The sequence below is a fragment of the Rhea pennata genome, chromosome 1, assembly GCF_028389875.1.
Source record: "Rhea pennata isolate bPtePen1 chromosome 1, bPtePen1.pri, whole genome shotgun sequence".
In the NCBI taxonomy this organism is placed as follows: domain Eukaryota; kingdom Metazoa; phylum Chordata; class Aves; order Rheiformes; family Rheidae; genus Rhea; species Rhea pennata.
Genome location: NC_084663.1, coordinates 32,861,979 through 32,876,949, shown reverse-complemented (window position 1 = coordinate 32,876,949; position 14,971 = coordinate 32,861,979). Strand labels below are relative to the sequence as shown.

General features: G+C 41.8%; 1 protein-coding gene across 1 annotated transcript in view; it reads left to right on the top strand.

The window, feature by feature from the left end:
* The first annotated feature begins 13,875 nt into the window (after positions 1 to 13,875).
* ADAMTS20 (ADAM metallopeptidase with thrombospondin type 1 motif 20) overlaps positions 13,876 to 14,971 on the top strand; it is a 110,716-nt gene continuing 109,620 nt past the window's right edge. Inside the window, exon 1 of the mRNA XM_062583717.1 lies at positions 13,876 to 14,324. Within this exon, the coding sequence (XP_062439701.1) occupies positions 14,234 to 14,324 (91 nt within the window). The 5' untranslated portion in view covers positions 13,876 to 14,233. The remainder of the gene's footprint in view (positions 14,325 to 14,971) is intronic.

The window sequence follows — 14,971 nt, the reverse complement described above, 5'->3', positions numbered from 1 at the left end:
CTTAATGGCTTTACTGGCTTACTGTCCACTGAGAGACACATGCCGTACAGCATTCGTTCTGGTGGCTGCGCTCTTGGTGATACCTGTCTATGGGTTCCCCAGCATGAGCGTGTGTGTGGGCAGGACTCCAGCGGGGACAAGGTAATATATGAGAAGAGAGCAGGGAGTCCTTGGCTCTGGCATGCCTGTGTGACAGGGAATCAGCTGCTGCCATCACAGATGGTTGCATGTCACTCCTCTATGTCATTCTCTAAGCACAGGGAGTTTCAAAATGCCAGCAGCAGTTTTCCATGGCCAAAATACTTTTGAGTATTTATTTACACATATAGCCATAGCTCCTTCACTTTGCACGAGCATTTTTACCATGAGAGGTTTACCTTTCTAAATATTTGCCAGCAGCAAATGAAAGAAATTCCAGATGAAAGGAAGTTTCTCCATTTCAAGTACTTGAGAATTTGGAAAGATACGTTCGCTGTATTTAGCCTGCCCTGCTTTTTAATAAGGGCAGGGAAAGGATCCTCTGGCCTTGCTTGGACTCTGGCCCTCCTGTCTTGGATATGAATGGCCAGCGGCTCTTTGCCTCCTTCCCCCTGCCAGCCTGAAGTCATTCCACCCCACCAGGCTTTCTCTCAGGTCACTGGGGTAATCTCTGCGAGAAGGTTATCCTTCTCTCATCTCCTGCCAGGCTCTTCCTTGGCAAGAGCCCCAGTCAGATATATGACATTTAGTATACTTTTACTTGTTAACATTTCCCATAAGAGAACTTTATCTAATTCTTTAACTTTAGAACCTCTCTGCTTGCCTTCAATATGAAGCTTTCTGCTTCTGTTGCCTCCATCATTTAAGACTTTCATTTATATGGTAAGTCATTTATATGACAAGTATATAAGCATATAAACTAAGATTCATAGAGCACCATTTAACACAGTAGCATTGCCTAGCAGATACTGTAATTTAAAAAAGAAATCTAATAAAAGTTTTTCACAGAAGTTTTGGTTTTCAGTTTATATTTTGATCCATTACATGAATATAAAAATACTTCAGGGTTAAAAACTGTAAATTCCATCTGTAGTGAATCTAACCTTCATACATATAAATCTGAAAGATTTTATAACAAAAAATGGAAAACTAGAGAGAATAAGTTGAGTGAAGCCAAAGCAACTGAACTGCAACACTATAGTGATATGACTGTCTTCTATATGGGAAGAAGAGTTCTTACTGTTAGTTCCTGGACCATAGGAATTCTTTCTAACATATTCAGATTTAGTGTCAAGGAAGGAACGTATCTCTTGCCCTATAGGCTTTTTCCTGTGGTTATAGAGATCAAGTTTCAGTTATTTTATCGCTTATTTCAAAAAAAGTAAAGTAGGCATCTGACTCTGTAATAGTCTGCCACAGTTATGCTGCTAAGAGTTTCAGTTTTTAAGAAAATGCAGGAGAGTGATAGATAATTATATTTAATACTGCAAGGTATTACATGTCTGTCTGTAAATCACAACTGACTGATATCAGACAAATCCGGCTGAATTCAACAGGCATGTACGGTGCAATTCACAGAAAAGTGTGGTCCCATGTATTGTCTAAATGTGGAAGCAGATAATTATTTTCCAAAAAAAGAACAAGATACAGTAATAGTAGTAGTATTATGTAAGCAACATGGGTTAGTTTCTAATTTCAGATGCATAATGTGCTTGCGTACTTCTGAGTGAGTCTTTTACTATGCCCAAAGTATTATATAACGCATTACTGAGTGCACACAAGAGCATATTGTTGGGGCATTCACTAACGCAAGCTATGTGTGTCAGAGCAGACTGCTAAGATCTGTAGTGAAAGTCTCCATGTATTCTCAAAAATTATCTTTTAGCAGTTAGAGAACATAATTCTTTGCATGCTTTTGAGAAAGCTGGGTGCAAAATGAATCAGAACAGATCAGACAGAATCAGAACAACTGTGTTTAAGGGCCACATTTTATCAACATAAAAGCTATTTAAGTAATAGCGTATGACCTAAAGAGTCAACTATGACAACAATGTGTGTGTGTGTGGATGCGTGTATTTGCTTAAAAAGAGTACATTTAGTAGCAAAAGCCTTTAGAAACAGAAGTTTAAAAAAGAACTTTGTTTTTGAAAAGGTCATTTTTCTTAGAAAATGCATTATGAACGAAGACTTCTTATAGGTTTCCTTTACTGCATTTCCTAAATCTGTTTTTCTGTAAGAATATGAATTGAATATGTGTCTTAGTAAAAGCGCCTTAACAAAGGAGGGAGAAAAAAATCATAAACTCTATAAATGAAAATATTGTTAAGAAAAGGGAAATAACAAAGCACTTGCCATTATTTCATCTAGGAAATATGATTGCATATTTTAAAGTAATATTTGTTTATTGATGTCATGGACAGCAATGCACACAGAAAAAGCAGAGTAACTAGAATGGTCATTCATGACAATCTGAGAGCAGAGAAGTTTGCAGGCAGACACCATACAGACAAATCCACTATGTCAAACAGGAGAAGGACTGTGGGGCAATAGAGATTTTACAGGTGTACCCTCTAACCTCATTTTAAGAGCAAATTACAAATTGACTATTAAAATATAAGAAAACAAACTATAAGAAACAAACTGTGTATTAACTAAGATGACTCTCTAAATTTTTACATGAGATATATAGATGACTCTGTATTTTTACATACCAATGACAAGATTCTAACTGCTTCTGTAACCTATATTTTAACATGGGATTTCCCTGGGAATACTCTCCTACTTTTAGCTAATTCAAAATGCTGCAATTATGAATTTAAAAAAACAAACCCTGTCTAACATGCTGTAGGTGACCCTGCTTGAGCAGGGGGTTTGGACTAGACGATCTCCAGAGGCCCCCTTCCAACCTTACTGATTCTATGATTCTATGACTCAAGTTTTAAAAGTTTTACTTTCCTTACTCATACTTTCATTCCCTACTATATCCAAATCTTGTATTTCCTTTAGATCTTTTACTTTTTTCACTCACTTTGCACCTATTTTGTTTAATTTGCTACAAGATTCCAAACCATGATCTAGCAGAGTATCTGTAATAATATAAATTTTATCATATAGGTTAGGACATAGACTGTCCATGTATTCCAGAAACAAAAATAGGCAACCACTTGAAATTATGGTAACTTCTCTTTTTACAAGAACAGTTTCACAGGAATGCAAGCATAACAAGATCACCTGTAATTTCTCATGATGAGCAGTGACTTGATGTGGCCTGGCTAACAGAAAGGCCAATTTCCAGGTAACTCACTGTTCTGAAACAGCAGTTTTCAGGAGGAAGAGTGCATATGGGCAAAGTAAATATCCCTGTGAAAGGACTGCATGCTGCTAAAGTCCCTTTCAGGCCATCATATAAGTATTTATACAATACCTTGATCTGTTTGTGAGTGTGTCTCTGTTGCGACCTTTAAGAAAACTTTCATTTAATAACATTTAAAACTCCTTTTGCATTAGCATAAGATAGAAGTGAGAAGTGTGCACTTTATTCTCTAAAAATTACTAAATATGTTCATAGGTTGTGTATATGCACATCAACAAAACATCTGCCGTAGTTTGACATGACGCGAGGACAGATGCACTAGGATGAGCTTTCAAGGCTAACACACACTGAACTAAGTTTCAAGATTAGCTAACAAATTTCAGAAAGATTCAAAGTTAGGCAACAGTTAGCCCACTATACAATCGCTCTTCTTCAGCAAACGTGCAGCTTAACAGTTTTATTTCTGTAGCTGGGCAAACTCACAGCAGGGAATGCTCTTCTAATTTTATTACGCACGGAATGAAACTGCTCATTATTTTCTAAAAGGGTAATGAAAGAGCTTATCATGCATGTGTGGGAGAATAATGTTAAAATTACAGTGGAATTACTTAGGGCTTATCATTCTTTTGTAACGAATTATTGAGTACAAAAGCTTAATATATTTTTGGTTTTAGAAATGGAAACATTAAGAAGAGGCAACTGCACTTAGTGGGAAAAAGAGAATGAAAAAGAAAATGTCTTAATTTTAGATTTATGGCTCAAATTCAAAGCACTTTAGCACTGACTCAAATATTGTCCCCACAGTTGTAAATCAAATGGCCCCATCACTTTGTGTCAGACCTTTGCTTTACAGGCTCTACAGCACAAGAGCTTTTATTTGGCAGAGAAGACTTAGGATTGTCAATAATAGTTGTTTGGATTTCTCCAGTAAGTAACATTAAAGTTGTGTCTTGGGTTATAGCAAGAACACACTATCTCTGAATGCTGTTTTAGCGAGTAAACTGGTGCCTTGGTTTTGCACCTGTCACTTGCTGGAAGTGATAGTGCTTGGTAAGCCCCTGGCCAATATCTGGTGAAACTGGTAACTCAGGAAAATGCTACAACCTCTTATTAAATCGTTTTTTGAATAATCAAGGTAAGCAGCCTTGTACTTTTATACCAAACTCCCACAGCTTACAAATTTATCAAACTTAGTGGCCTGTCCATTTAGCTGTCTTACCTTCAGGTCTATTCAGGAAGCTAGATATTCACAGCAAATATTTCAGGTCCTGCCTGAGGCTGTATGAAGTTATTCATACATATGTAAACTCTTTGGTTCATATCTAATCAAAATGATTTTTTCCTGATATTGTTGACCAGAGAACGTAAAAGGGAAACTGGAAAAACTTCCATTTCAATGCCATTTCTTTCAAGCTGACAAAAGTAAAGCAGAGGAAATGATAACTAGCCATAAGGAAAAAAGTTCTTCTACACAGTAACCCCAGGCTAAGAGACTCCAATAAGGATGCAGGAGTCTTGAGTTTATTTTCTGTTGCTGCCTGAAAGGGATATGAAACCATCCAAGAGAAAGCTGATCCAGCTGCTATACTGTAACAGGTTTTCCACTAGGTAGATGGAAAATATGTTATATGAAATGGGATATCAGCAACAAAATGAGTTACAACCATTCCCTTACTCTACATCTCAGTATCCAGCTTACTCTAATGAATAGTTTTTAACGGAAACATAAGGTCAAATCTCTTCTGGAAGAAATGGTAATTAAACGTGGATTTTTCCCCAGATGAGTTCTGTAACTAATGCCTGGGAGTAAAACAGCTCTCCTCCTTCTTTAGTTTTATGAATCCAATACTAATTTCAGCTAAAATTATCTGGTGAATTTGACTTTATTTATCAAAATAAATTTCACTGTAATCGTCTTGAAGAATTAATTAATTAATCTAGTTACGGCATCACTACTTTGTGCATAAAGAATATCGACAAGCTGGTTATCAGGAGATAATCTTTCAGAGTTAATAAAGACAGAGATACAGCATTTCCAAGTCTTAGAGAATAACAAATTCCAAAACAGATTAAAGTCATAATTGAAATTAATTAATTTTGATAAACTACTTAGAATAATAAAAACTACAGCAAAAAAATAATGTATGATTTATCAAAGAAAAACAGACCAAAACAAAAAATTCAAGGTTCCTCCCTCATAACTTAACTTTGAGTCTTGAGCTTGTATAAGCCTAGTACACTAAATGTAGCTCTTTATATATGGCTTTTTATTGCTTTGCCACTGAAGCCCATATCCATTCTTTTTCTTGGTAGTCAGCTTAAAATTTTTCTTTTGAGTCTCCCAACTGGGGAAAAAATTGCACGGGAAAAGGATAAAATGTGCTGTTTCTGAAACAATCCGAACGAAGATGCTAGCTTCTGTTGTGCAATATAATTCAGTGACTTACAGCTGGCAGAGAACTGACAACTCTTTTCCTAGAAGTTTCTTGCACGATATGAGGTGTACACTGTCTCCAGGGATAGTCTCTCAGTGCAGTACACAACTTCACTCTCGTCTCCATCAACCCAGTTGAACACTCAGAATTATTGAATCTATGTTAATATTTTGCTTAGCAAGATATGACAAAGATTATGACTTTTGGATGTTTCTGCCTGAGTATAATGACATATAATTTCACAGAACAGTGAAAAAGTGCAAAGCAAGCTCATACATCCTCTGAAATGCAACACTGACACAAGGATATCTCATATGGCTGTCACAGCTCTAGTAACATGCTCCAACTAATCTTTTTATCCCTCAATACAGCCACACCTAGCACAGTGAATGCAGTTCACTTGCTTCTGGATCCTACTATTCACGCACCTCACTTATATGGTCACATACTTTAATTAAAATTAAGAGTCATTTCACTCGCTTTTAACCCTTTGATGTTCACATTTTATGACTGTTGCTTGTGTCCTGCAATATTAAATTTACATTCTCTTGTGGAGTAATTCTAGTGTGCTGCCCAGGGCAGGACTCTGAAAATGATGGGTAGTTAGGAGAGTGCTATGTGAGCCAAACTATGCCCGGCATAACTAATAGGGATGATACAGGAGATGAATTGGGTCCTATGTCTCATTACTGTAGGGATTACTTTCTGTACAGCCAAAGCAACAGCTGCAGTATGCTTGCGACTAAAAAAAAAAACTTTTGTTTTTCAGCAGAACGAGCGCACAGACCTTTGTCTCCACAATACAGTAATGCTTATTTTTCATAATTATTTGCACAGATTCACTCACGAATCTCAAGTTAGAGGGTTTTTTCATGTGTACTCTTCTCTAAACGTTTGTAGCACCCTATGCCTCTATCTCCTGGAAAGCTGCCGTTTGCCCTGGCTGGTACAACAGCTGGAGGGTGCCAATGGCGCTCATGGAAGGGGTGAAGTTCACACCCGTGACTGCTGCTCCAGGGTCAGCAGGAAAGAACATAGCAGTCTGCCAGCTTCGGCCCTGTGAAACTTAGCCCTCTTACTTAAACGGTGATTGCATAACGCTGGGCGTAATACCCTGTAGCTGGCATACGCTGCTTTACTTGCCTTCCTTGGAGAGCGTCTAATGATATGAAAGTGCCTGCCTTCACTTACAGAACAGAAAAATTACTTAAATCAATTGTAAGTTTCTTCAATTAATAGCTATGATTGCCTGGCATACATTTAATCACTTTCAAATAATACTTTTGGCCAATAAATTAGAATTTTGTTTTCTTAAATTGCTGTAGACTGAGACATTACTGCTGCTGTAACAACAGTAATGAAGGATCTCAGTAAGAACTAAGAGAAGCAAGTTCAAATTGCACAGTACAGTATGTCATATTTTTCTATGATTAAGGGATTAATAAACATGCAAACATTACCCTTAGAGTAAGTCACCACTGTTAAAAAAATATATAGTTTGAGTCCCCTCCAGCTGCAGATGGCAAGGGTGGATGAGACCATGTCAAAGCTGGCTTCCTGGCTCACCTGAGAATGCCTCTAGCAGCATCCTTGCTGTCCTTGCACCTTCACCCATCCCTACACACTGCTCCATGGCTCACAGCCCTTGACTTTGTGTCCCCAAGGCTAGGAAAGACCCTAGGACTGTGCCATCCGAGGAATTTTGTTACTTGATACCTGGCCAATGAGGATCATTTTAGTTGAAGTGCCCTTTATTTGGGCTTTGAGGTTATTTAGTCTCTATTTTACTCCTGTTGATGGTAATAAATTTATATTTCATTACGATATGTATGCTATCCTCTTGTACCACGGGATCTCACAGCTAGATCCCCTTGCACACTTCCCCCTACCAGGGCCTGGACCTGCTGTGGGTTGGAAGCCCGGCAGCCCCTCTAGCAGCAAAGCTGCGATCATGCAGGATGGCATGGCTGGGACTGAGGAGGAGGTAGCAGGGTGGAGGAGGGGGTGAACAGCACCTGACCTATGTGGGCTTGAAGTTATTTGGAGCATGTCCAGAGGCCTTGCTGAAAGGCAGTCTCTGATAGTGTTCTGATGAACGATACTGCAGGCCCTGAGTCACAGCACAGAAGCCAATGGACCTCTCTGACGACCACAGCTTCAGGGGTCCACTGCAGCTTCTGCAGGACCTCTGGCACATTGGGGCATGGCCCAATGCAGGCAGAAAGAGCCGGATGATAGGCACAAGATAGAAAAATGTCAAAATAAAATAAGAAGTAATATATTTAATTCATATAATATCCTTTTCCAAACAAAATTTGTACATCGATATTATTTTTGATAACAACTGCACTTATTTAAACATTGTCTTTGCCTTTTTAAACAACAAGCTTTTATACTGTTACATTTATACTTTTATATGGCTGACCGACCATGATTTTCAGTCAAAACCACTTACAAGAGACTACTTCAAGAAACAAGAGGCAAAAACAAGACAAATGGTTTAATAACTCCTCTGTGTTAGATTACACTGGAGGTAAGGAAGAAATTTATTAACTTCTAAATGTGTATTTTTGCAAATCCTACTCTTTTATCTGATAAGTCTTATCTACTGCATGATGTTAAGTGTACGTTACAAATATTTGAATAATCATGACATAATCTTAATTCAGTTTGTCCATGCAGTCTTAGTGAAACCCAAAGAAAAGCAAGTAGTTTCAGTGAGCACAGAATATCCCTGTATTTTATTCACTCGCAAAATAATTGGCACAACACACTTCATTCCAAACATGTTCACTGGAAGAGATAAGTGAAAATAATAAACAATGAAAATAGATGGATTTATTTCACTAATGTAGAAAGCATTTTAAAGGCAACTGTTCCATAGCAGGCTTTAATGTCAATGCAGATTTAATGAAGTCAAAATACACTACACCATAGAGAATTGTATTTGGAGATATAAACCAGCATAGTTCCACTGCCTTAGTTGGAACTTTATCAGTTTACAGCTTCTAAGTATTCTAGCCTTGAAAAAACTAATGTTTTAAGTTGCTTCTCCTTCCTTCCTCTTCTGTTTCTTCGTAATGTAAGACTATTTTCTTTTTTTTCCCCACGTCTCTGTTCTTTTAGTAGGTCTAATGACTCCCTTCTTTCTCTCCACCTTGGTCTTTTCAGTTTTTTCAAGGATCCTTTTTTTTTTCTTTACCTCAGAGAATCATAGAACACCTGAGTTGGAAGGACCTTCTGGAGATTATTTAGGCCAACCTCCTGCTTAAAGCAGGGCTAATTCAAAGTTTGAGCTGGGTCTTTTTGTCCATTTGAGTTTTGAATACCTAGAAGCATGGAGACTGCACAGTCTCTCTGCATCCATGTTCCTTCATTTTTTCCCAATATATTCATTTGGAATTTGCCTTGCAACTTGTGACCATTACTTCTTATTTTTTTAACAGGGTACTACTGAGAAGAATCTCGCTCTGTCTTCTCTATGTACCTCTATTACATAGCTGAAACAATCAGATGCTCCTTAGCCTTTTCTTTTCCCAGGAAAATAAACCTCATTCCTCAGCCAGTTTCAATTCCAGCCATGCTGGCCTTCCTAATTCTGGTGGTGATGCTTCTATATTCCTTCAGAGCTGTTTATCCCCATTGCCACCTTCTGTATACTTCCTTTTTTTGGTTAAGGTCAGTCAGGGCTTCCCTATCAGTCAGATTGCCACACCTGCCCATTTTCTTTCAGTTTTAGAGTTATTCTTGTGTGTAGAAAAGCTGTCCTTGTAAATGAATCACCTCTTCTGGGCTTCTTTGCCAGGGGGAGCAGCCTCCCACAGGATCCCGCATACCAGTTTCCTAAACAAACTGAAGTCTGCTCTCCTGAATTGATTCCTGCTGTTTGCCTTCCTCTCTTCAGGTCCTTCCTCAGGATCCTGAAGTTTACTAGACATGGCCAAGGTCACTGCAGCCAAGGCTGCCATCAACTATCAGATCCCCAATCAGTTTGTACTACTTTTTCACCAGTCTTTCACTATGTGCTTTTGCAGTTCTGTTGTTTAAAGAAGCTTCCATAACTCTCTAACTCTGGATTATCCTCATGCCTGTCTCCATCCTTCCACCTCTTAATGTCATAGCAAACTTACTATTTTGAATGAAGTTTAAAAGCCTTCTGAATTTTCGGGTGTGCTTTTATTTTTTTCGTAATAAACAATATACCCCTTTGATATACATGGTTATATTTACTCTTCACAAGATTCAAACTGATGCCATATGGGCAGAGGTCAGGTTGAATGACTGCAGCTTATTGCCCAAAGCCATTTAGGTAACACGAATACTATTATAACTGCCTAAACCCCCCTTTTTCTTCTTCACTCCTGTACAGCTAACCTATCTTGCATTTGAAAATCAGAGTTGTGGCAAATATCTGTATGTAGATTCCGAAAGAATGGTGGCTACCAAGCACAAAAAATGATAAGATTTGAATGTCTGATGTAGTCTGCATCACCAGATGTGTGCAAAAGAATGCCTGTAGAATCTGGAAATTTTAAAAAGCTATTTACTTTTTTTTGGTTTTTAATGATGGCATTCTTTGAAAAAAAAAATTGAAAAATTGGCCCAAATGGCACTGGATTTTGAGCAGCAGTCCTACAGCACTAATTGGAACAACCAATTGGCAATCTAATTAAAAGGTGTAAATTTTAAATTGCTCCAAATACTCAAGCTTTATACAGAAATGGACCCTCACTTTTAAGGCAGAAGAGCTAGCATCCCATCGTAATGGAGAATACAGCAAAAGTTGAGCACATTAAAATGGAATTAAGAAAGAATATAATCTTATCATTTCTAAAACAATCGCATTTTGAGTTAAAATTTGCTTTTTTAAAATTGGTGAACAAATATATCTCTCTTGATTTTTTTAAAAATGGAGTCATCTGGTTATACTTGCTTTGAAGTGGGCTACCACAAAGGTTGACGTTTGAAACACTGAATGCCGGAACACTGAATTTAATCATCCCTGAAGCTTAAAGCTTCTGTTCATTTTTAGAAAAAAATAATTTTGCAAATCATAAATAACTGAAACATCAGAGCTGCATCACTGGTATTTGCTAAAGTATTCTAAAAGCTTAATGAAATAGTGCCCATTTATATCATCACTAATTAGAGTTTAAGTTGACTAGGAGTCTCCGGTAGGGAGACAACTTGCGGCTCTCACACTACTGTTTCAGTGAGTAAGAGTCAAAAATATGGCAAATTCTCAGTTGCTGGAGAAGTTTCAGGCATGTACACTGGTTGCTCCTCTGAATTTAATTTTTTAGACATTAATCATGCCTTTTGCAACAGTCAGTAAAATCTGAATATTCATCCTTAGAATTTGCTTCACAATCAGGTGAGCACTCCATGCGTTATCTTTCTGCAAGAAGAACATCTCAGGGTTTGGACAATAAGCCTTATTTCTTCATGCTTCTGTGACTGTGAAGTTGGAGCTCTCTCCACCCACCAATTCATTCTCACCACCTAATGCTCAGAACTGGAGTTTTACTTACAAAAACTGAGTTTTTTTCTCTAGTGTAAATAGTTTAAAATAAATACTTAGTTTGGCACCCTCCCTTCACTGTTGGATTACTTTGCTATTCACGATATTAAGAGATACAGGCTTTCTGTTTGTCCTCACTTTGGAGAAGTATTCAGCCTTCAAATATTTATTGCTTGTCATGTGGCAGTGAATATACATACAGAAAACTGATACACTTCAGAAAACTGCCATCTTCAAATTATTCCAGAAGACAAATCAGTATTCCCAACAACACTCAATATTCTCAAGACTACCTTGAGTAAATATACTAATATACATTGGATCAATTTAGACATCCCTTCTACAGTGTTGGACTCTGACAGGGGAAATGTGGCTTTACTCTTGCATCAAGATTCTTCCAGTACTATTCAGCTTCATTCAAAGCCTGATCAGTTCATTCCCTCATTTCAGAAGAAGACAATGTGTCTTTCAACTCCACTTTCACTTCTCAAGATACCTAAAATAACTGGTGAGCCATAACACAAAACTCTCGAGACATAAGAGGAGCTTCAAGCTCGCAGGCCATTGTTGAGGACCTTTTGCCTTTGACAGAACTGCCTGTGACTCCTCTTGTACCCAGGTGAGAACAAGAGCAGGAGTCTGATGAGCTCAGTTCTACCAGTGCACAGACTCATCCAGCCATACCACGAACACCTTCATTTCAGTACTGACTTGAAGGGGCTTGCAAACGGGAAGGTATTTCTTGCACACTTGACTGTGCTCTTTCCATTGTCTATAAAGGGAGCTTAGATAGCTAGCTTACGATAGATATACTGTAGATGTATTCAATTAGATGGCTGAAGCTGAAAATCTCTCCCATATTCCATGTCCACTTTTCACCTTTAGCTGATAATTAATTATCAACTAAATGGATTCTCCATCTTGAGAAATTTTTAGCTCGAGGCTAGATATTTTCCCTAAAAGATAGAGTTTTAATCATAGCTATAAAATTCTGTAATTTATGTATAAAGTCAGACTGAAATGATCATAGTGTATCTTTGTGGCCTTGAAATCTGTAAAATTGTTTTCTGCTGAGGATTTATGTATCTAGCAAAAATCAATATGGGCTACATCCACAGAATTTAGACACAGAAATGCTGAATGTTACAGCACATTATATTTTTGTACAACGTCACTAGATCGCATTCCGTGGATCTACTGTCCCCAAGCAGCATTTGTTTTTTAATCAGAGAAAAACTTCAGATAAAAATGGCTTACACTAGATTTTAATTTGCATATTTTAATTACTCAGTGTCATTAAAAATCTATCTTTTGTACATAAGAAAGCTGAAATGGTAAGGTTACCCATTGTAAAACCACTATAAAGCACACTTTTACTCTACCTATATACCACTTTCAAGGACAATAGAAAAGAAAAAAAAAACACTTTCCACAGCATCAGTGATCTCGGAAAGAGATACTTAGCCAAAAGAGAGCTGAACTTTTGTAAATACATCTCTGCTGAAGTAGCAATATTGTCAGTAAGCTTTCTGGATCAAATCTACTCTAAGAAGAGACTTTTGTAAAAATTTTAATAAAACTGTTCAACGTAATTACTCAAAGTATAAAAGATTTTAACTGAAGAAGTTTGACTTAACCTCATTATTTAGCACAGATCTATAATTAGTATGATGGGGCTGCAGTTCTTTGAAGAGTTGTGGCAGCTGGTGGGTCCAGGCAGGCTTTGCGTGAGGAAGGCTGGAGATAGCTGTGTCTGTTTCTCCTGGAGCAGACCAGGCTGACCCCCAGGAGGTCGTGGCGGGCGCAGGACCACGCTGCCTTCCCCAGACAGCCCAGTGCCTCCAGGAGCCATTCTGGCAGGCTCACCGGGCTGGTGTAGAAGAGGCATGCCAACCACAACCCCCCCCACACGCCCCTGGAGCATGTGGTGCAGGGCTGGGGGACCACCTCGGCTCTTCCCACTCTCCAGAGGAGACCGACTGATATCGATTCCCAGAATCTGGCCTCCTTATAACCCATTTTCAGGAAGGTTGATAATCCAGAGTCTCCATGTGATGGACCCAGGGCTTGCCTGAATGCTAGTTTAAGCAGATTTATGAAGACTTTGCCCAGACAGAATTATCCGGGGGGGGGGGGGGGGGGGATCAGTGTTAGGGAAAAACAAGTCCAGTCTGTCCGTGTCCTCATGAAGCTTCCTCCTTCAAAGCTGCATACGGAAAGGTCTTTGCCCTGCAGATAACATCAAGCAGAAGGAGATCAGTGGGGTGACTGTGGGCAATACTGCAGCTGATGGCACATTCCCTAACTCCACAAAGCTCTTTTGCTCTTCTGACGTCCAATTCGGCATCGCTGGGCTTTCCGACTGCCCTTAAAAGATACCTTTGCCTCACAAGTCCGCTCTTCCTTAGAGGACACCTCTCCCTGGCCCTGTTTCACAAAGCGGAGTGGAAAGAGGGGGTCGCGCCGGGCGCCAGGGCCGCCGGCGGCGGGCAGCGCCAGGGCCCGCGCCGAGGGGCGCCGCGCCGAGGGGGCGCGCGAGCGCGGCCGCCCTGCGCCGCTGGGCAGGTCCTGCCCGGAGGGGCGGGCCGCGCCCGGGGTCCCGCTTTGAAGGGCGGGTGCGGGGATGGCCGGAGCCTGAGGGCAGCTTGGCATCCTCCTCGCCTCGCCCTCGCGGCAGGGGCCGGGGGAGGCGGAGGAAGGAAGGGAAGGGAAGGGAAGAGAAGGGCCGCCCTCGCCCACCCCGGCGGCGGGGAGCGAGCGCGGGGAGTGGACGGCAGAGGCTGGGAGGAGAGGGCGAGGGGCGGCTTCCTGCGGGAGCGCCGGGGGTGTGAGCGTGTGCGCGAGGGGAGCGGCGGAGGCAGCGGGACGGCGGCGGGCGACGCGGGCAGCATGACGGAGCCGAGCAGTGCGCGGCCGGCCCAGACGGTTGGCGGCTGCTGAGGGCGGCCCGGGGGCGCTGCGGGCGCGTCCGCCGCGGAGCGAGCCATGCGGGTGGCCAAGTGGCTGGCGGGTGTGCTGTGCCCGCTCTCCCTGCTCGTCACCAGGGCGTGGGGAGTGCGATTCCACCCCGGACAAGGTAAACAAGCGGCAACAAAGGAGGCGGCCGGCTCGGCCCCGCTGCCCCGCTCCGCAGCGGCTGCCCCGCGGCGCGCCGTGCCGGGGCTGCGGGTCCCGGGCCCTGCGGCATGACGGTGCCCTTGGCACCTTCGGGGGCAGCCAGAGCCCCGTGCCCCCCCCCCCCCCTCCGGGCGGGCGGAGGACGCGTTTCTTCCGCGGGCGCCTTTTCGGACGGGGAGGGGCAGGGAGCGGCGCTGAGCGCTGCGGGCGGGCGGGGGTGCCCGGCGGGGCGCGTGCCCGGCGGGGCGCCCAACGGCCGCCGCGCGGGGGCGGGGCGGGGCGCGCAACGGCCGCCGCGCGGGCGCCCTGTGGCGCCGGTGGCCGTTGGCGAGGGCGCGGGGGCGCGGCGGGTGGGGTAGGGAACGGGCTACCTGAAGGGGTGGCGGGGCGGCCGTGCCGCAGGCAGGCCCGGTGTTCGCCCGGCGCCCCCGCCGTGTGTCCACGTTTTGGGGTGGCGATGTGCTGGAGAAACGAGTCTCGGGCAGAGCGTGCGGCATGGAAGCTGCTGGAGACGCGAGTTTCCCATCCTGTCAGTGGTCCCCATAGCAGTGCAATGAATGCCATGTTAGGAGCCATCTGGATGTGAGGGTTGGTTGCTTCTGTGCT